Raw genomic sequence first — 19,264 nt, forward strand, 5'->3', positions numbered from 1 at the left:
ATACAGAATATAAAGAAAAACACTTCATTCTCCGAACACATCAAACCATACATAAAACCTCGGTATTATTATTGACAAAACCAAATAGCAAAGTCCTACTTCATCCAACTGCTTCAAAAGCTCCCTAAAAAATAAAATAGACACCATTCCGCCGTTTTAAAAATATTTTTTAATGGAAAACATACATAAATGTGATTCTAAGATAAAAAAAAACACATAAATCAGCTTTAAATAAATTATGAAATTTGTGTGTGACATGTTATATTAAAAAAAAATATCACTTTTTCAATGTATTCAATGTAAGGACTTGTTGATAATACTTGAATATTTTCTTTAATAACAATTGTTATCTTTTGGTTAAATGCTTCGTTGTTATTTCTTTTTTAATGACCATGCAATGACATGTTTCTGCATCTGACATTCATATTGTATTTATTATTTTATTTACAAGGAAGAAGGTGCAGGGTCAAAATTAAGCCAAGTAATTAAGTTGGATAATGATAAATATTTGACATCCACAACAGAAAAGAAAGAAAGACTAAGAAGTTATATAGATTGATTAAAAAAGAACAGAAGAGGCCCAAGAGAGGGTTATCTGCACCTTTATATTTATGTAACAGTATATGCATATATCTACAGATAGTTCAAAGTTGTACCTATAATATAACTCGTTAACCCTAAGTACTTCCAACTGAGTCAGGTAGTGACATTGAAAAGGAACTGTCATATGCATATTCCAGATCCTCAAGACCCCATAGCTCCACCTCTTCTTCTTTCTCCTCTGCCATTTCCCACTTCTCTTTATCCATCTCCCACTCCTCCATTACCTCCAGTACCTGTCACACACCCAACAATCAAAATAGTTATATCATCACATAAACATATCCTAACATATCCTGCTGGTGGCATCAGAATTTAAATGAATTTTAAATCTAACTCAACGAGATTTGTGTTTATTTATATAGTATTATGAAATGTTTTGATTTTTTAGTGGAGTTCAGATATTATGAAATGTTTTAATTTTTAGTGGAAGAAGGATATCCAACTTAATAAATCATATATCTAAATGTTAAAAGCTACCTAATGGAACTTCTTCTGTGTTCTTCATCTTACTGTCTTAAGAATCAATCATCACAACACGAGTGGACTCATGAAATCGATCTCTATCTTTTGGGTTAAATAGTGATCTATCTGAGTTTGAACTCTTTAGAGCTATTGTAGAATGAGATCATTGCTAACATGTCCGAAAATTCATTCTAGCTCCAGACAACTTACACTGAGGCCTTCAAATATTCAAGAGAATAACTACAATTTTGGGAATCACGCGAACAAAGAAAAGGTGCAGTTGCAGACTTGCAGTACCACTACATGAGATTTGTAATGGGATAGCAGTTGTATTAATTTGAGTAGTAACAAAATTAATTTCTGGAAATTAATGCATGAAAGTAAGCTGCTATGGAGCAGTTATTTGTTCAAAGTTTTAATTGCAGAAAGAGACTTAGATAAATTTTGTTGTAAAAAGGAGGGGGGGACCAGTCACAGTCACAGACACAGACTATTCTACCTATAAAGCATTACATAATACATAACAATTATATAGTTTTATAAACATTTAATAGTGTTACTTATACAATGCCGTGGTGGTTACACCAGTTGCAGTTATTATCCTAGTCTGAACTAAACAAAGTTATTGATTAGTTTCCATAGAAAAAAAATAATGGTGATTACCTGTTAAACAACAAGTTAGTCTCATGAATAAGAGTGACTAAGAAAAGAAATCAATATTAAAATGTTATCAGCCCCAGACACCAGTAATTGTCACATTATAACGTTGAAATTGAGAATCAGAGCCAAATCTTTCCATTGACTTGAACACTCTATGCCAAAAGACAAAGATAATCCAACTCTAACCAGATAAATAAAAAAATATAATTAGAATACACTGATATTCATTTTTAGTCTGCATTTATAAAACAAAGAACATATACTTATTTTCATAAAAATGGAAGCAAAACAGCATACATCTAATAGTGTATTTATTTTTAAGTTGAAACTAGCATTCATTCTACTTGAATCCTCTAATATTTTTTCTAGTTACATTCAACTTCATAGAAAGTTGTAAAAGCCTGAATGCATGCAAACAACCTTTAACAAATTTTCAATGATGAGAAACAAAAGGGAATTTAGTTTTAGGATTAAAATGACCTTTACAAAGACTAAACCATATGCAACCTATTAAAATTTGTTTGGCTTCATAATCATAAAGTGATACCAAAGTTGAGCAACAAATGTGTTTGAGGTACCTCACTCATGGTAGGTCTGCAAGTTGCAGATGCCCGAATGCACAGGGAGGCTGCAAAGGCAACTCTATTAAACTGTGTCACATCATAAGCCCCTCCAAGCCTTGGATCTACCACCTTTTCTATCTCCCCTTTGTTTAGTATTGGTTTAGCCTACATATCAAGTCATAATAGCACATACTTATTTGCTCCCAAAATGTTTAAACATTGTAACACTAAACAAGGTCGCCATTGGTCTAGCCTAAATCTAGACCAACCAAACCAAATGTGGGGTTTTGCATAAAACACAGCAGTTAGAATTAAGTGCTTAAATAGAAAGAGTTTCAACATCAAAGGTCAATAGGGATGATACCCAGCTGTGCACACTTTGGTGAGACCCATCCACTGGTTTCCTTCCAGAGAGGATTTCAAGCAAGAACACACCAAAGGCAAATACATCTGTCTTCTCATCCACAACTCCATGCATATAGTACTCTGGTGCCAAATGCCTACAAAACATAATAACAAATTCCCATTTAAAAACCAACTACATACATAGATATAATACTATATTTATATGATGGGAAATTGGCAATCACAGAAGGGAAATAGAAAAGAAGGGTACCCAAATGTCCCTTCTATTGGGGCTATTGAATGGTGAGTCCACTGAGATGGAAGCCACCTTGCTAGTCCAAAATCAGATATCTACCACAATTAAATTTAAAAGGAAGAGTAAAGCTATCAAAATTGGTGAGACACAGATTGAAGTAATGAACACAAGTAGAGTACAAATTGAAGAACCTTTGGTTCAAAATCTGCTGTTAACAAAACGTTTGAGGACTTGATGTCCCTGTGAATTATCCTCCTCTTGCAGCCTTTGTGCAAATAATGAAGACCACGTGCAGTCCCAAGAGCTATCTTATACCTTGTTTTCCAATCTAAAGGAGGCAAGTTCTCATCTACATGGAAAATCCACACACTAATTAATAAGATCCTTTCTTTTTTTCTTTTCTGCAGCCCAAAACACAGATGTTAGTAATGTACCGTGAATAACAGAAGCAACAGAGCCAACGGTGGATAGCTCAAAAACGAGGTAAAGTCCATTGTCAATACAACACCCCAGAAGAGGCAACACGTTGGCATGGCGCACGTGACCAATTGTTCCAATCTCTATCAGAAACTCCTTCTCCTTCCTCTCGTCAGTTGAAGTTCTGGTGAGCCTCTTCACCGCAACTTCCTCACCACCACGCAACGTGCCCTTATAAACCTCTGCATACCCTCCTCTCCCAACCAAATTCCCTACAAAACAAGAAAAAAAAAGTCAAAACAAAGAAGCTTAGTATATCAAACAAAAAAGATAGACTGAGATCAAAGCTTTAAACAAAGGTCTTCATTTAGCCAACTTCAAGGCTTTTAGATTTTAGAGTTTCTAAGATTGCAACATGTCTGCAATTTTTCATAATACTTTTTTTCCAATGGACATAGTCCACACAATATCGTAAGGCCACAAGACATCAAGGCTTTCAGAGTTACTTTACCCCAACATGTTTACAATTTCCATGATATCAGTGATGAAAATGTAACCGTAGCTTAACTGCACCTGCAACTTGAAACCTTGAGGGAGACTAACTGAAAGTACCTGAGCTAAAACCATTGGTGGCATCAAACAACTCTTTAAAGGAGAAGCATTTCCAAGAGGGTCTTGGAGGGTGCTCTTCACATGAAGGAACCACCAACCCCACATCGTTTTCTTCCCCAAACCCGCGTTTTCCAAACGAGAAAAGCCTCTTCAAGCTGTGGCTCCCAATATACTTCATTGCAATAAGCACCAAACAGGGGACTCTGTTTTCACGCAGAGCAGAAACAGGGAGCACAAGTTTTTGTTGTTGTGACGTGAAAGAGAAGAACAACGTAGGGTTCTGAGAGTGAAGAGAGAATGAAAAATTGCTTGGAAGAGAGAATAAGTGCAGTGCATGTGTAATATGGAGTTCGTTAGCTACTACTAAATGCGCTGTCTCGGATAAACAGGGAATGACAGAGCTTTTTTTTTCTTTTTCATGACGTATATGGCAGCAGAAACTAACAGATCTGACACATTAGAACAAAACAAACAATATTGCTACACCCAACAAAAACAACTGCTACTAGGTATTCTTAAAAAATCAAAAATTATAAAAATATGTTCTTAAATATTTTAGGCAATCTAAGTCAAGATTACTATTTATTATATCAATAAATTTTATTTTCAATTTTCAAAACTATGTTTATGTAATTTCTATTTGATTATTTATAAATTAAAAATACCCAAAAGTAAATACTAAATTTATCAGTATAAAATGTATACACTTTGATCATATTTGACTTATTAATTATTATTATTACTCGACCCATTACTTCAAACTTATTTTAACTGTAATTTTTAATAAAATATTTGATATTTATTAATTTGTCTATGAGTATTTTAAGAAATTAATTATTAAGAAATAAAACTAACCAAATAATAATAATTTCTTTGCCACTTGCCAATTTCTTTTTATGATTCTTCTTTTATTTCTCAAATTGAAAAAAAAAATTATGGGATTAACAAAAATAACAAGTAAGAAAATAAATAAAATATTTTTATTAATAGTGATAGGTTCTACATGTTCTCATAATGGACTAATCTTTCACTCTATCCTTCAATAAAAAAATACAAAAATAAGATTGAAAGAAAAAAGTTTATTAATTTTGAAAAGTTTTATACATTACAAAGAAAAACTACATTTATTCAAAATAAATATCTCTCACAAATAATTAATATAATTCTCCCTTAATTTTTTTCTTAAATATCCTTTTATGATGGAAGGAATAAGGGTTTACAAGGAAAGCAATAAGACATTTAGTTTATTTGATTGTAATAGTATCATTGTTTTTTATTAACTAGTGTTATCATTAATACAATTTAAAAAAATATATTTATAACTCAGCTTATTTACTTAAGCAAAAAGTATTAGATATTTTGAATTTTTTACTATATGAAATACGTATCATGTTAAGTAACTTTATTATAACAAAAACACGTTTTATGTAAACATTTTTACATATTTCTAAATAACATATTCATGTTATATCCGTTTAACTGTGCTATGGCACTTTCTTCAGAGTTCAGATTCCATTAGGGAATAATGACGAGCCCAGTTTCGTGTTTCTCTCTATTTGAGGAGAAAGATTCATTTATTGCTTAATTATTAAAAATTTAATCTAACATTGAGAACTGAAATTGTTGTCTTTTAATTTATGATTACGTACTTATATATGGCTAAGCATAATGATTTAAGAATATAAATAAATTTCTCCAACTTAAGAAGGTAAATTTTCTGATAGTAGAGCCATGTTGCTGCAAATATGGTAATAAAGTTGTGATTTGTAAAAAAAGTGAGAGATTCTTATTCCATTAATTAGTTCATCAATTAGTGATGTAATTTTCTTACCTTTAAACTCAGTTCTTTATGCTTTTCTTTTTCTTCTTCTCTTTTTTGAGCATTAACTTCAAATTTCAAAATCTCAATTCATATTCATGGTTTTTTAGAAAGAAAATGGAAGGATAATTTGGAGGGAAACTTCATTTTCGTATCAAATTTTCATTTTCGTATCAAATTTTCATTTTCATTAGTGAACTGTGTCATATTTATTAGAGATGTAAATGCGAGTCTCTCTGTATTCTGTCTAGGAAAAAGTGACAATGAGTTAATTTTCTTCTACATGTATTATTTCATATGTTTTTTTCACTAGTTTTTATTTTATTTTATTAAGACATATTTCACAATTTTTCATAAAAAATGATAGGAAACAAATAAATAAATAAATAAAATTGATTCAACCTCCTCATAGATTTACATGCATAAATTAATTTGAAAAGCTTCTCGTATATTTTTTAAATTTTTAGATTATATTTAAACTAACTTTAATATAAAAGTGTGTTTTATTGTTTCTTATTTTTTAACAGAAGTTGTTCTTGAGGAAGATTAGTCTTAAAAGTAGTTTGTTTTATCTACAATAAATATTCACAGTGCTTTTATTCAGCATTATTTGGTTAGGTTTTGTCATATGTTCTTAAAGTTTCAACTGAATCTGGACTGAAGCACATGGAACAGTTTCATGCTGAATCTACACAAAACCCAAATTAATTATCTACACTTGTAAGCTTTTGAAAAACACCATATTAATATTTATAATTAAAAAATTCAATGCATAATTATCTAAATACAATTTTATATATTTAGAATAACACACACTACTTGTATTAAATATTTTAATATTATTTTATTGACTAGTGCCTAAGAAGAGTGGTAATTATTAGAAAAAAGCTTTAGCCCTCTCAATTTTTATTTATTTATATGAGTTTGTAAAAGAGAAGTGTATCATATTAAAAATGTAATTTAGATGGTTGATAGTGGTATTATATATTGACTAATAATAGAGCAGTGTGGGAAAACACTAAAGGAGAAAAAAATATTAAAAATGTCCATGCAAAAGAAAAACTTGCAAAAGTGCATAATCATGGAATAAATTATGTAATCAATGATTTGTTATATATATATTTGTACAGTCTATGATCTATAAATAATTTATTTCTTCAGTGCAAGCATGCACATAGAAAGGTGTTATCATAGTTTATCATTGGCACTAAGAAAAGTCTTGTGATATTAAAACAAAATAGTTTATCTCATCTGTGGGGATAATCTCTCTCTTTAACTTATATGAATATTTTATGTTATTGAATAATTATTATAAACTAGAAATTAATTAATTGTTTGAACTTTGAACTTCTCACAGATAAATTTCTTTATGTATAACAGATGTAGGAATAATGAACGATTACTTTGGATAATGATTTGGTGGTTTTGGTAAACTGTGTATTTATTATAAACACATCCTTTTTAGATAATATTTTTTTATAAAACCACACCAAAATATTTTGTCTGGATGCAGTAGTAAGCATGGCATACAGAGACAAGTGGATGCACCAAAAGACATGAACATGCTCAAAGGCTAAAAGTTCTCACATCATTAACCCTAATATAATACATTAATTAAACCCCCACCTCTTGACCTTTGAATAAATTATTCACTTGCTTAATGATAGCCCTTTCTCTAATTTCTCATTTTAAGGCAAAGAAGTTGAGTTATACCTTTCCAATATGGTGTAATACTTTTTTCCATATATCTAAAATATTATTGTTGTTATTTTTTATTTTTTTGGATATTATTATGATTATTAATAAAGTTTTGAGCTTCTTTAAAATTTTATGTTAGGAATACATCCACTATCAATAATACAAAATATAACATTCATGGCACTTATTAAGAATAGTTGTTGAATATGATGGGATGACAATTATATTTTTTTACAGCTACTTTAAAATTATTGTTGTTGTTTTTTATTTTGATGAGGGGTCTTTTTCGAATTATTATTATTTTTACCAACATATTATTTATTTAGTGGAAATGTAGAGTTGAATTTAAAATTAATATCTATCAATATTATTTTATATTTTGATGATTTTTTTTTTTAAAATAAAAGTTTTCATGTTAGGTATCACTATGCAACTTAAGATCTCAGTTAGGCTGACACCTCAAATAACAACAAACATTTGTTATCCATGAAAAAGTATTATTAAAAAAAAAAAAATACAAAAATACGGAAAATTAGACCAAAATCTATATGTTAACAAAAACGATACATAAGTAAACTATACATATTCATAAAGAATTCTAAGATCAGACAAGATGGAAGCCTTATATTTTGATGAATTGAGTATGAGAGAATATAGTAAAATTATTCACTTTAAGGATTTGGGTTTGCATATATATTATTTTGTTCATATACAAGTGGTAAATTATAATTTTTATTAATTATACCATTGTTATATAATGTGAGAGATTATAAGAATGTGAATTTTCATCACTAATAAAACGAGTGTCTGATATTATTTTAATTATAAAACCCTAAAAAATTCAATTGTTTAAATTTTTCAAAGTTCATATTTTAAATGTTATTATACAGAAATTTTGGTAGAGTTTTGTGTTATATATGTATCCCTTTGAGTGATCATAAAAATGTCTTCACCTTTGAATTTCCTTCAAAAAAAAAATCTCTTGTTTAATAGTTTCACAACATTTTCAATACCCTACATAACAACACTGCCACCCTTCAATAGATGTAATCTTCATACTCTATTGGTTGGTCTAAAACATCCAAAAAAGGCTAACAAAATCTTCATTATTTAACGTTTAAATATCATAATTTTCTAATTCAAATAAAGAACTCAAAACACTTTTATAAGTTATGTAATTTATTTTGCTACAAGAATTTTCAATTTTGATACAACTTTATTACTAGTATTCCACAAACAATGTTGGTATCTAATACTCAAGAAACTAAGCTTGTGATAAACAATTGCCATAACAAATTGTATAAAAAAAGTTTAGAATAAAATAAAGATAATTTGAGGTCGAATTGCTCTTTATTTATTTTGTTTTTCTTTTACTTTCTGAAATACATTTGTAGACTTTTATAGAGTGAAAAATAGAATGTTATAACAATTTAAAGGTCACAGAACAACACATTAGTGAACACTTCTAATAAAATGCTTCTCTTTTTCTTGTTTTTTATTTATTTATGAATGTTCAATGGTATTCACAATTTTTCAAGAAGTTATTCACATTCTCATAGTTTCATTTTACATCTTGGTGCTTGATAGACATGGTAACTAATAGAATAAAACATTTGAAATCAAATTATAGAAAATGATTTGTATATCAAATTATCAATGAGTCATATATGGTTGAATTCATTGTGTAGTCACGAGCTGAAACATATTACTACATTTCTAAATACAGCAATACCTAGCAACACCCGTGAGGCATATTAGATCATATAGTCTTGGAAATTGGGAAAAAAAGTCACTTTCAAGCCAACTAATAAGAGTTCCTTAATTAGCTCGCGGGAACATATGAAATTGAAATTGTTCACACACCATGTTATTTTAGTTTTCTTAATTTCTCCCCCCTTTTTTAACCTTCACAATTCACTTGGACTGAGGTACCATTCCTTAATTATTTCAAACTGAAGGAACTAAAATTACTTTAGAAATCCTGAAAATTGGCAATATAAACAATCAATGATGTTTTTCATTTTTTTATCAACCATAATAAATAAATAAATAAATAAGAACCACTTTCAAACCATGTACAAAATCGCATAGAAACGAACAACCACTCCTCTCACAAGTTTGTCACTAACTTCCTACTAGAACAAATACCGTCTGGTCAATCTAAATAAATCACTTATATTTAATCGAATACATACAGATCAGGAGATTCAGACACCCGTCAGAAAAGGGAAAACAAGTAAAATGGACTTTAGATATTACCCAAGACCAGACCTTTAGTTGAGTCATGGAGAAATTTCAGAATAATCAATCACTCTATTTTTAAAGATGTGTTTATTCTTATGTTTCCAAATCTCACTTTTTTTTAAGCGAAAAATAAATGAATAAATAAGAGGTATTTCAGGGATACCTCAACCCTTATACAAATATGAGAATCTAATCTTCTAACCTCTTAACAAAAACTTATCTCCTTAAGAACTTTAATTGACCTCATACAAAACAAAGGCTCAATACACCAATCTGAGTATGAAAAACTTACACCGTGCGCTTTAGACATAATCCAAGACCAAGTCTTCATTTGAGCCATAGTGAAAAATTCAATGTGATCTACCCTGCCTCCTCTGAATAACCTCTTATTCCTATAGCAATTAGCTTCCAAATTTTTGCGTGGGCCACTTACGGACACTACTATTGTCGGCCAAAATGGCGAAAAACCCACGTAACCATGACATTCGACGCAAAACGGACGCACTTATGAATTTTTTTTTTAAAAGTCCAGTCTGCATCGGTCGCAGCCCACACATATGCGTCGGCTTGCATCGGCCACGACCCACGAATATGCGTCCGCCACGGCCCACGCATGTTTATATTTTAGGATTTTAAAATTATTTATTTAAATTTATTTAATGTATAACAAATATTTTAATATTTAATTCTTTATTGTATTTATTTTAAAATTATTTCTTTAATATTATAATAAATTATTTAATTTATCAATTTTTAATATAAATTAGTTAAATTAAATTTATTAAATTAATTAAGTGTTTGATTTAAAATTAATTGAGTAAAAGAAAAGATGTATTTAAATTATTTAAATGTTATATAAAATATTTTATTATTTTAAATATTATTTATTTTAAATTTATTTTATTTATATATTATCATATATAAATTAAACAATATAGATTATTATTTGTTATATATTTTAAAATAACTTTTTGTTGTATAAATGAAATGAATTATTTTTGTTGTATAATTGAATTTAATTGTTTTTGTATAAATTAAAGAATTTTTTTTTATAAATTATATACAGGTTTTTATACATTAAATTTATTTATTTGTTATATAAATTTAAAATAAAATGAATTAAATTTTTGAAAGTCTTAATATAATTTTTATTAAATTATATTTAAGCTACATATTTAAAAAAAATTTCACGTGTCCCATATTAATAATAAGTATAATAAAAATCATAATATAACAAAAGAATTTGTTTGGTATAGTGGTTAAAACTTCTTCGTCACCGGGTAAATTTGTGTTTAAGTCTGGCCTATTGTGTGTCTAACATTAATAGTGTGTAGATAATAATAAGACAGTTTGGTGCACTTCCTTCCATTACTTCTAAATGTATGTGTAATGTCATTCTTTGAAACATGGTCAATTATAATTTATATAGACAATCCCATAAAGTTAATATTAACTCAACATATCTTAATAACTCTTTTAAGTTTTTGTATGGAGAATTGAATGTCCAACTTATCTAACAGAACAAGTAATCAGCATGTTTAATGTCTTTCTAAAAATGTGTGTATCTGCAAGACACATGAAGGTTTTTTTAGTGCATACATTACAAACAGAATATGACAACAATAGATTATTTTTTTTATTGAGAACAAAAAATAGAATAAACAGGAATATTAGAGATACTTCAGCCATTAAAAAAAAAAATTAAAACACATAGGAAAAAAAAGAGAAATTTGACGTCCTAGTCTTCCTCTAGTTATACCTAAAACCAAACTTCCCTATTTCAACCCACTTTTATATATTCAGTAAAAATCTTAAACCACTCTTAACACATCCAAAACTAAAAATTTCAAAGAAAACATAAAATTATTATAGTAACAACTTTTATATATATATATATATATATATATATATTCCTTTATCGCTGATAAAAAAAAATATAACTTATATATAAATAAGTGATTGTAATTCATCAAATCACCAAAACTACTAAATAGATAACTAACATTCAAACATCGTCCAAAGAAAACTAATTGTTATTACAACATAACATGTTGATATCCTCTTTAATTGAAAACAAGGATGTTTGTAATGCGTAAGGTTATTCGATTGTCACATACAATTTGTTATTACATATTTATTGTTTTATTTTTATTTTAATTGATTTGAACATCATATTATTTTTTAGATACCCTCATGTCCGGTCCAAGACATTTCGATCCTTTGAAAAGAGGAAAAGCATCTTGATGGTAGAAGAAATATACTTGAATTTGTTGTGAAGGTGGATCATATCATCCATACTTAGAATGTTTGATGCCAAGGAAGGTTGGATAAAATAAAATACATTTGACTTCATAAGTTTTAAAACTACCATACGACAGTACAAGAGGATTTCAGCTATACGTCTAAATTAAAGTTTGGAAACTACTTCACACATTTTCAAACAAACGAATTCTAATGCATTGAAGGAAGATGGAACAAAAATGTTGCTTTCAAAGTAAAATATTTTTACTTTTTCAATTTTAATTGAATGCAATCATACACTTTGAACTACTTTTTAATCTTTGGAAGAAATACAAGAGCTACCAAAGAACAGCAACCACCCATTTTTAAAGATGGTCTGGTAAAAGGAAAAGAAAGTGAATGTAGATCACACCAACCAGAACGCTGGTAGTTACTGGTTGCTATCTGAGTATGGTAAGATCCCTTTTCTGGGATTCAACTCTTAAGCCTCTCAATCATTCTTTCTCCTTTGTGTTGTGTCAACAATAGTGGATGTGGAAGAGTACCAATACAACATAATTTAGCCTACTGAAATCAGGTACAAATGTCTGCATTATTTAAGTTTGTTCACCCAAAAAAATCAAGCAAGTTCTTCTACTGCAAAAGGCACACTATTGTAGGAAGATGCAAGTACAATTCCTTTTTTTTCAACAATAAATAAATTAACCAAATCAAATATACAGTTTTAGACTATTATCTACATAAATTTCTCCATGTATATAAGAGTTAGAACGCTTCTGAAGTGTTTTTTTAATTATTTATTTATTGTAGATTGAAAAAAATAGTTACAGCTACAGGAACTACTAAAACAGTATATTCTTTGCTTGCATACAACTTAAATCATATCCAATATAACCAAAACTACTCAAATAAGCTCCCAGTCCTATGTCAGTACAATTCTTAACTACTTCAAAACCTAAGTCTTTCATATACATACTCAATGAACAGCTAGTTACAGCATCATTCTTCAGATAACTAAGGTCTTATTCAGAGAAACTTCTTGAATAGAATTTATGAGATGAGAATATAATGATAAGGTACAATAAATTGAGTTTATTCTCTGAACTAACTTTGGACAGTTTATCAGATTAAAGGAACAATGAATAAAAGATTTTACAGTTGCATTCATAGCAATGTACTCACACTTCACCTAAGAAAAAGATACAATAATATACAGATTATTCATACATTTTGAAACAAAAGTGTTGTTCATAATTTGATGAAGTGGAGCAAATAGAGTTGAGCAGCTCATATTCCATTAAGAGTGACGACAACCGTTCGCGATGTAGGATAATCTCGATGCTCACAAAGCCATATACCCTTTAAGAATAATGAAAAAATGATGAGTACTATAGTCTTAACCAGGATATGATTAGAGAAGGTAATTTTGTTACCTGCCATGTTCCCATATTAAGCTTTCCATTTGTAATCGGTATCCTAAAACCACAATATATATATATATATATATATATATATATATATATATATATATATATATATATATATATATATATATATCAGTGATCTGCCACTGCTGATAGCATAATGAATCAATTTGAAGAATATATAAAATATCTTACGTGAGTGCACAACCAAACATAGATGATTTTATATGTGCTGGCATGTCATCTGCTCCTGCAAAAATATATATGTGCTAATTGTTGAAGTTAACAGATGTTTAACAATCGATCCTTCATTTTATATATATATATATATATATATATATATATATATATATATATATATATATATATATATATATATATATATATATATATACTCACTTTTCATGCCATGTTTTTCCATTAATTAGGGATAGAACTAACAATTTGAACATTCCAAGTTCTCCATCATACCATTACTAAATCACCATATATATATACAAATTCAATAAATGAATTAATAAATCACATAAAAAATAGTTGAGAAAGTTATTATGTTGGAGAGATAATATATAGTATTCAAAATAACCTAAGTGCTATACTATTAAATTAAAGTTATAAAGAGAATAAAATAAACATTTGTAATTTTTTTATTGAGGATAAAAACCTAACCTAACAGTGTCAAACAATCAAATAATAACTCTACCAATATATATTATCATCTTACTTTAGAAAATTAAGGTAGATATCAAATAACATTAAAATAATATCATAATATTCTAATCTTTTTAACTACATCTACTAAAAATAGTTTAGCCTTTCAGGTTTTGAGATATTTTTTAGTCTTACTAGGTCATCCTAACACATTACATATATATCATAGAGTTAGATTATCCCTTAGTTTGGTAAAAGGAAAAAAAATACTAACCCTCTAGAGTGTGCTTCCATGGTGCAGATGGCCCCTGCAAAATATATACATTTGAAAAATTCATTTGAAGGTTTTTTTGTACATTAAAATAAATTGCTATAGATATTAATGTGAGAAATAAATAGAAAACTAACCTCTGGAACTATCTGATTGAGGAATGTTTCTGTATCATCACGAACATCATAGTCATAATTTTCATTGATGGTGAGAGAAGCACTTGTGTGATGCACTATATTTGCAGGTAGCAGTTCATTCTATGAAGCCCAATTGAACATAATAACAATATGATGCTTTTTTTCCTACACTTCCATAATTTCTAACTGCACTCCCATAATCTTCAAAATATTCTTCCTGAAGAGGTGACTTTCGAATTATCCGTGTTCTACAAATCAATCCTCTAAAACAAACTTTCTAGAATTTTAAAAACATAATTTTTACAATAAATTTTTTGAAACAAGATTTCCTCGAACAAGATTTCTGAAGATGTTTGAAAATTGTTTTCTACAATAAATTTTTCAAAACATATGAGATTAAAATAGAATTTTCAAAACATATATAACACTTTCTGAAACAAGCTTTTCACAACAATCCTCTCTCTATTTTTCCTTCTTCCTCTCTAAAGAGTAAATTGACTATGGAGAACGAAGGTAAGTTGGAGGTCTATAAGCACTGTGGTGTGGCAAAGAAGGGTATTTTAATATTTTTATTTTAGTATGGGGTTGCATTTAGTAATTATGGTGATGCAGGAAGCAAAAGCCCAATATAAAAGTACCCATTTACATGAACTTACGTACAGAAGAGATGGGCCAGGCCACACTTGAATCCAGACAATTCTTGCCCAACTTCTTTCACAATCTGAACCAATGGTTTCTCTTGGTTTAAAAAAATAAACGATTTGAAAGCATTTATATGTAATAAACAACAGACTATTCACGCGATAAATAAGAATTAAAAAGAAAAAATATTTTTTTTTCCTCCCAACTAATGATTTTAATTTTTTTTCACCATTTTAGTCTCTTAATTTTAGAAATTTTCATAATTGTATTCAAGATTTATAAATTTTTAAGGATTGTCTCAGTCCTAACAAAAACACTTAAAAAATATTAAAACTTTTATACAGAAAGTAGTCAAAAATTAACTTGGAAATACTTAACCTATAAAACATAGTTGAGATTCTACGAACTACCAAATCAATTCTCAAAAGAGTTAACAAGCTCATAAGATAAATATCTGATCACCAAAGAACTCCTCTTGAATGCTCTAACTTGAAAACTTGACATGATACTTAAGGTTTTTTGCTGGAACAAAAACATACACAGGATCTACAAAGAAGGAGGCACAAAAAGATGATGATGTACAAGTTAAAGAATTGACAGACCTTAGAAGTTACTAGATGACACCCACGTTTAAGGGGAGGCAATACTATTGTCTTTTGAGACCACTTAGGAGCAGCTACCATGGGCATGGAAGTAGGGTCGTTTATGGTTGCTGGGTTTTTGTGCTGTGACTTCACGCGTACAGGAACCTTAGCTGCTAAACAGATTGAAGAGACTTGCATGCTTAATTGTAGTTGAAAGGGAAAATAAGTGCTTCCACCGAATGAGTAATGAATGGGTTATGGCTTAAATATAGTCTCATTATTGAGCCATGAAATCAGCATTTTATTATATGGTGGAATCTGTGATATAAGACAGACATTGTTTATGGTTGTGTGCTGCCAAATAATGCTGCACTTTTGACCACAAATTTATTTATAGATTTGCTGCCAGAAACCAATGGTTACGATTGGTTGGCTGGTATTAGACTGAACTATACTATTGAAAATGTTTTGAAGAGTTATTTTCACTCAAATTAAGTTAGATGTTTTATGACATTTAACATTGATTTTATTATTCTTCTAATTCTTAATTTTAAATTTAATTTAATCTAAATATTAAATCTTTTTGGTTGGTTGTCTATATAAAATTGTGACTAAAATTTTATCCTTGAGTCTGAAAAAGATTTTGCACAAAGTCATTGATGTAGGTAGTCAGTTTTCTTGGAAGGTAGGGGTTGATGGACAACATTTTCGTAGCAATGAAGCTCCGAAAGAATTGAAAAAGAGAAAGATCAGTTGTGTTTTTCTCAAAGTCGACTACGAAAAGACATATGTTTTGGTCATCTGGGACTTTATATATTACATGATGAACAAGTTAGGCTTCTGGGGAAAATGTATTGAATGGGTTAGGGCATGTCTAGAATCTTCCTCGGTGTATGTACTAGTAAACAAGAGTTCTACTAAAAAATTCAGACTGAGGAAAGAGTTGAGACAAGAAGATCCTCTAGCCCCTTTTCTTTTTCTCATCGTGGTAGAAGGATTGGCCGGAGTAGTTAGGATGGCGGTCGAGAAAGAGATGCTAGAAAGCCTTGAGGTCGAGGACAGGGCAATTAAGGTAAACATGCTTCAGTACGCGGACGATACTCTTTTTTTTCTGCAAAGCGAAAGTGAAAAGCGTGTTTGTAATCAAAGCAATTCTTAATTGCTTTGAATTAGCTTCTGGTTTAAAATTTAATTTTGAGAAAAGCAGTATCGACATGGTGGGAGGTGATCAGCATAGGGTGCAACGTTGTGCGTCTATTCTGAATTGTGTAGTGATGAAGACTCCATTTAAGTACTTGGGCATGCTTGTAGGGGGATGTTACAAAAGAAGCAAGTTCTGGGAAGGGGTGGTGGATAGAGTGAGGAACAAATTAGGCAAATGGAAAGACAAGTTTATCTCCATGGCCGGAAGACTTTGTCTGATAAAATTGGTTCTATCTTCTTTACCTTTGTTCTATTTGTCTTTGTACAAAATTCCAGCTATGGTGACAAAGGAAGTGGTGAAGTTACAGAGAAACTTTTTGTGGGGTTGAGGCTCAGAGGGAAGGAAAATAGTGCGGGCTTCGTGGAAAGATGTATGTAAGTCGAAGGAAGAGGGAGGATAGAGAATGATAGAGATCAGGCGGTTTAACTTTGCTTTGTTAGGAAAGTGGATATGATGGTTGGGCTACAAGAAGAAGGGTATGTTGAAAGAGGTGTTGGAATCAAAATATGGTGGATGGAGGGACCTTAGGAATCAAAGGCATTGTAGCTTAAATTCTCTATGGTGGAAGGATTTGAAGGAAGTGTGGGCGCTTGAGGGGTGGAGAGGAAGCTTTAAGGAGAACTGTACATGGGAGGTTGGGAATGGTAGGGAGATAAAGTTATGTGAGGACAAATGGATGGGTAACACGAGTCTCAAGGCTAAATTTCCAAGGTTGTTCAAAATTTGTGTTGATAGGGAATCTTTCCTTAAGTAGGGAGATGAAAGAAAATATAGGATGGGTTTGGAAGATAGATTGGAGAAGGAATTTGTTCGAATGGGAAAGGACTTGGGAACAAGAGTTGTTGTGTCAACTGGAAAAGGTGAGAGTCAACGTCGAGAAAGATAATACATGGGTCTGGAAAGCTGGTGAGACTAAAGAATTTACAGTCAAATATGCATACAAAATTCTCAAGGAAGAAATTCAGGAGGATGCGGGGGACTTGTATGCGGGTTTGTGGAAGCTAAAGGCCCAACCTTCAACCCTTTTCACTAGCTGAAGGGTTCTGGAGGACAAGATAACGACAAAAGAAAATTTGGTGAGAAGAGGTATTGGCATGGTTAGCAGCCTCTGCGGTCTGTGTGGGGGAGGAAGAAGAAACTATGTCTCATCTCTTCTGTACTTGCAGAGTTGTCTGACTAGTGTGGTCAAAGTGTAAAGAATGGTTGGACAACCTTGACAAAGCATTGTGAGCCAAAATAGCACTTTATTAATTTTAAGGTATGTGGGATGAATAAAAGAGTTAATCATATATGGGGTTTTGTGTGGGTTGCGGTGGTAGATAAGTTGTGGAAACACAAGAATAAGAAGATCTTTAATAGTAGTAGGATAAACCATATTGAAATTTTTACTATGGTGCAACTAAAGGTTTGGTCATGAGTAACTTGCAAAGTTTGTGGGATAAATTTTTCGTATTCTGATTGATGTCTTGAGCCTTTGATTAGTATGAGATCTGTTAAGGAATGATAAGTGGTATGTGCTTGGTTAGTGTTAGGATCTCGTTGTTTGGTTTAGATGGTTTTGTATAAGGGTTGAGGTATCTCCAAAATACCTCCATTTATTTATTCGTCTCCGATAAAAAAAAATCTTAACTCGACGTGTCAAAATTGAAAGTATTTTAATTATTTAGATAAACTAAATTTTAAAAGTATTATAATCGTAGTAACGTGATAGTGAGTTTGGAAAAACAGTCATAATATCAAGTACTAAATAGAAGAGTGGGATAAGAAAAGAACTTATTAATATACGTAGTTAATAAAGAATAGTTTTTAGGAGAGTGTGTAAAGGATATTTAATATAGTTGAATCAATTTAAAATAAACAATTTATGAGAAACTAAGTTTTATTCCTTTAAGTTTAAATTTTATGTTAAGTTGATTCACTAAAGCAATTTAGAATCCCTTGCCCAAGAAAAAAAAGGTTGAGTTAGTTATTTCTAAATGTGTAAGAGTTTGTATTAAGTTTTAAAAAGGTTGAGTTAGTTATTTCTAAATGTTTGAGAGTTTGTATTAAGTTTTAGGTAGTGTCTGGTAACATGAGTTAAATAAGTTCTATAATAATTTCAATTTTTTCTTTACTTTCTATGTATTTAGATTAAATTTCAACTATCTCCACAATTTGTAAATATATAAATATATATATATATATATATATATTTATATATATATATATATATATATATTTATTCAATGTTATCGAGTTCCAAAATTTATTCTAAAAGAATCCATTAATTTATAAAACTTTCTTAAAAAGTTCTATTACAAGAACAATTAATTTCTCAAATAAACACATACACCCACACACCAACATGTTGGTTCACTAATTCGAAGAAAAAAAAGGCAAATTGTGTACTCATGTCAAATCCCCTATATTTGAATACATTCAAATATATATA

General features: G+C 29.8%; 2 protein-coding genes across 4 annotated transcripts; both read right to left on the reverse strand.

Annotated features, from left to right (window-relative positions):
- Positions 1–527: 527 nt before the first annotated feature.
- LOC137821442 (putative receptor-like serine/threonine-protein kinase At5g57670) lies at positions 528–4,367 on the reverse strand. 2 transcript variants are annotated; one of them, XM_068626037.2, is made up of 7 exons: positions 3,919–4,367; positions 3,324–3,578; positions 3,081–3,238; positions 2,905–2,984; positions 2,653–2,788; positions 2,300–2,453; positions 528–832 (listed from the first exon to the last, which is right to left on the reverse strand). In XM_068626037.2, the coding sequence occupies exons 1-7, from the start codon at positions 4,094–4,096 to the stop codon at positions 678–680; spliced, it is 1,116 nt and encodes a 371-aa protein (XP_068482138.1). In that variant the 5' UTR covers positions 4,097–4,367; the 3' UTR covers positions 528–677. The 2 variants fall into 2 exon arrangements, with proteins under 2 accessions (XP_068482138.1, XP_068482137.1); XM_068626036.2 differs by having other exon boundaries at positions 528–836; positions 2,304–2,453; positions 3,919–4,339.
- Positions 4,368–12,945: 8,578 nt separating this feature from the next.
- Positions 12,946–15,995, reverse strand: LOC137820851 (UPF0047 protein C4A8.02c). 2 transcript variants are annotated; one of them, XM_068625137.2, is made up of 7 exons: positions 15,648–15,995; positions 15,064–15,124; positions 14,404–14,498; positions 14,270–14,303; positions 13,540–13,594; positions 13,354–13,396; positions 12,946–13,279 (listed from the first exon to the last, which is right to left on the reverse strand). In XM_068625137.2, exons 1-7 carry the CDS (start codon positions 15,825–15,827, stop codon positions 13,208–13,210), a joined length of 540 nt encoding a protein of 179 aa, XP_068481238.2. In that variant the 5' UTR covers positions 15,828–15,995; the 3' UTR covers positions 12,946–13,207. The 2 variants fall into 2 exon arrangements, with proteins under 2 accessions (XP_068481238.2, XP_068481236.2); XM_068625135.2 differs by lacking the exon at positions 13,354–13,396.
- Between the last annotated feature and the right edge of the window lie 3,269 nt (positions 15,996–19,264).

Source organism: Phaseolus vulgaris, chromosome 9 (assembly GCF_051622355.1).
Source record: "Phaseolus vulgaris cultivar YP4 chromosome 9, ASM5162235v1, whole genome shotgun sequence".
Taxonomy (NCBI): domain Eukaryota; kingdom Viridiplantae; phylum Streptophyta; class Magnoliopsida; order Fabales; family Fabaceae; genus Phaseolus; species Phaseolus vulgaris.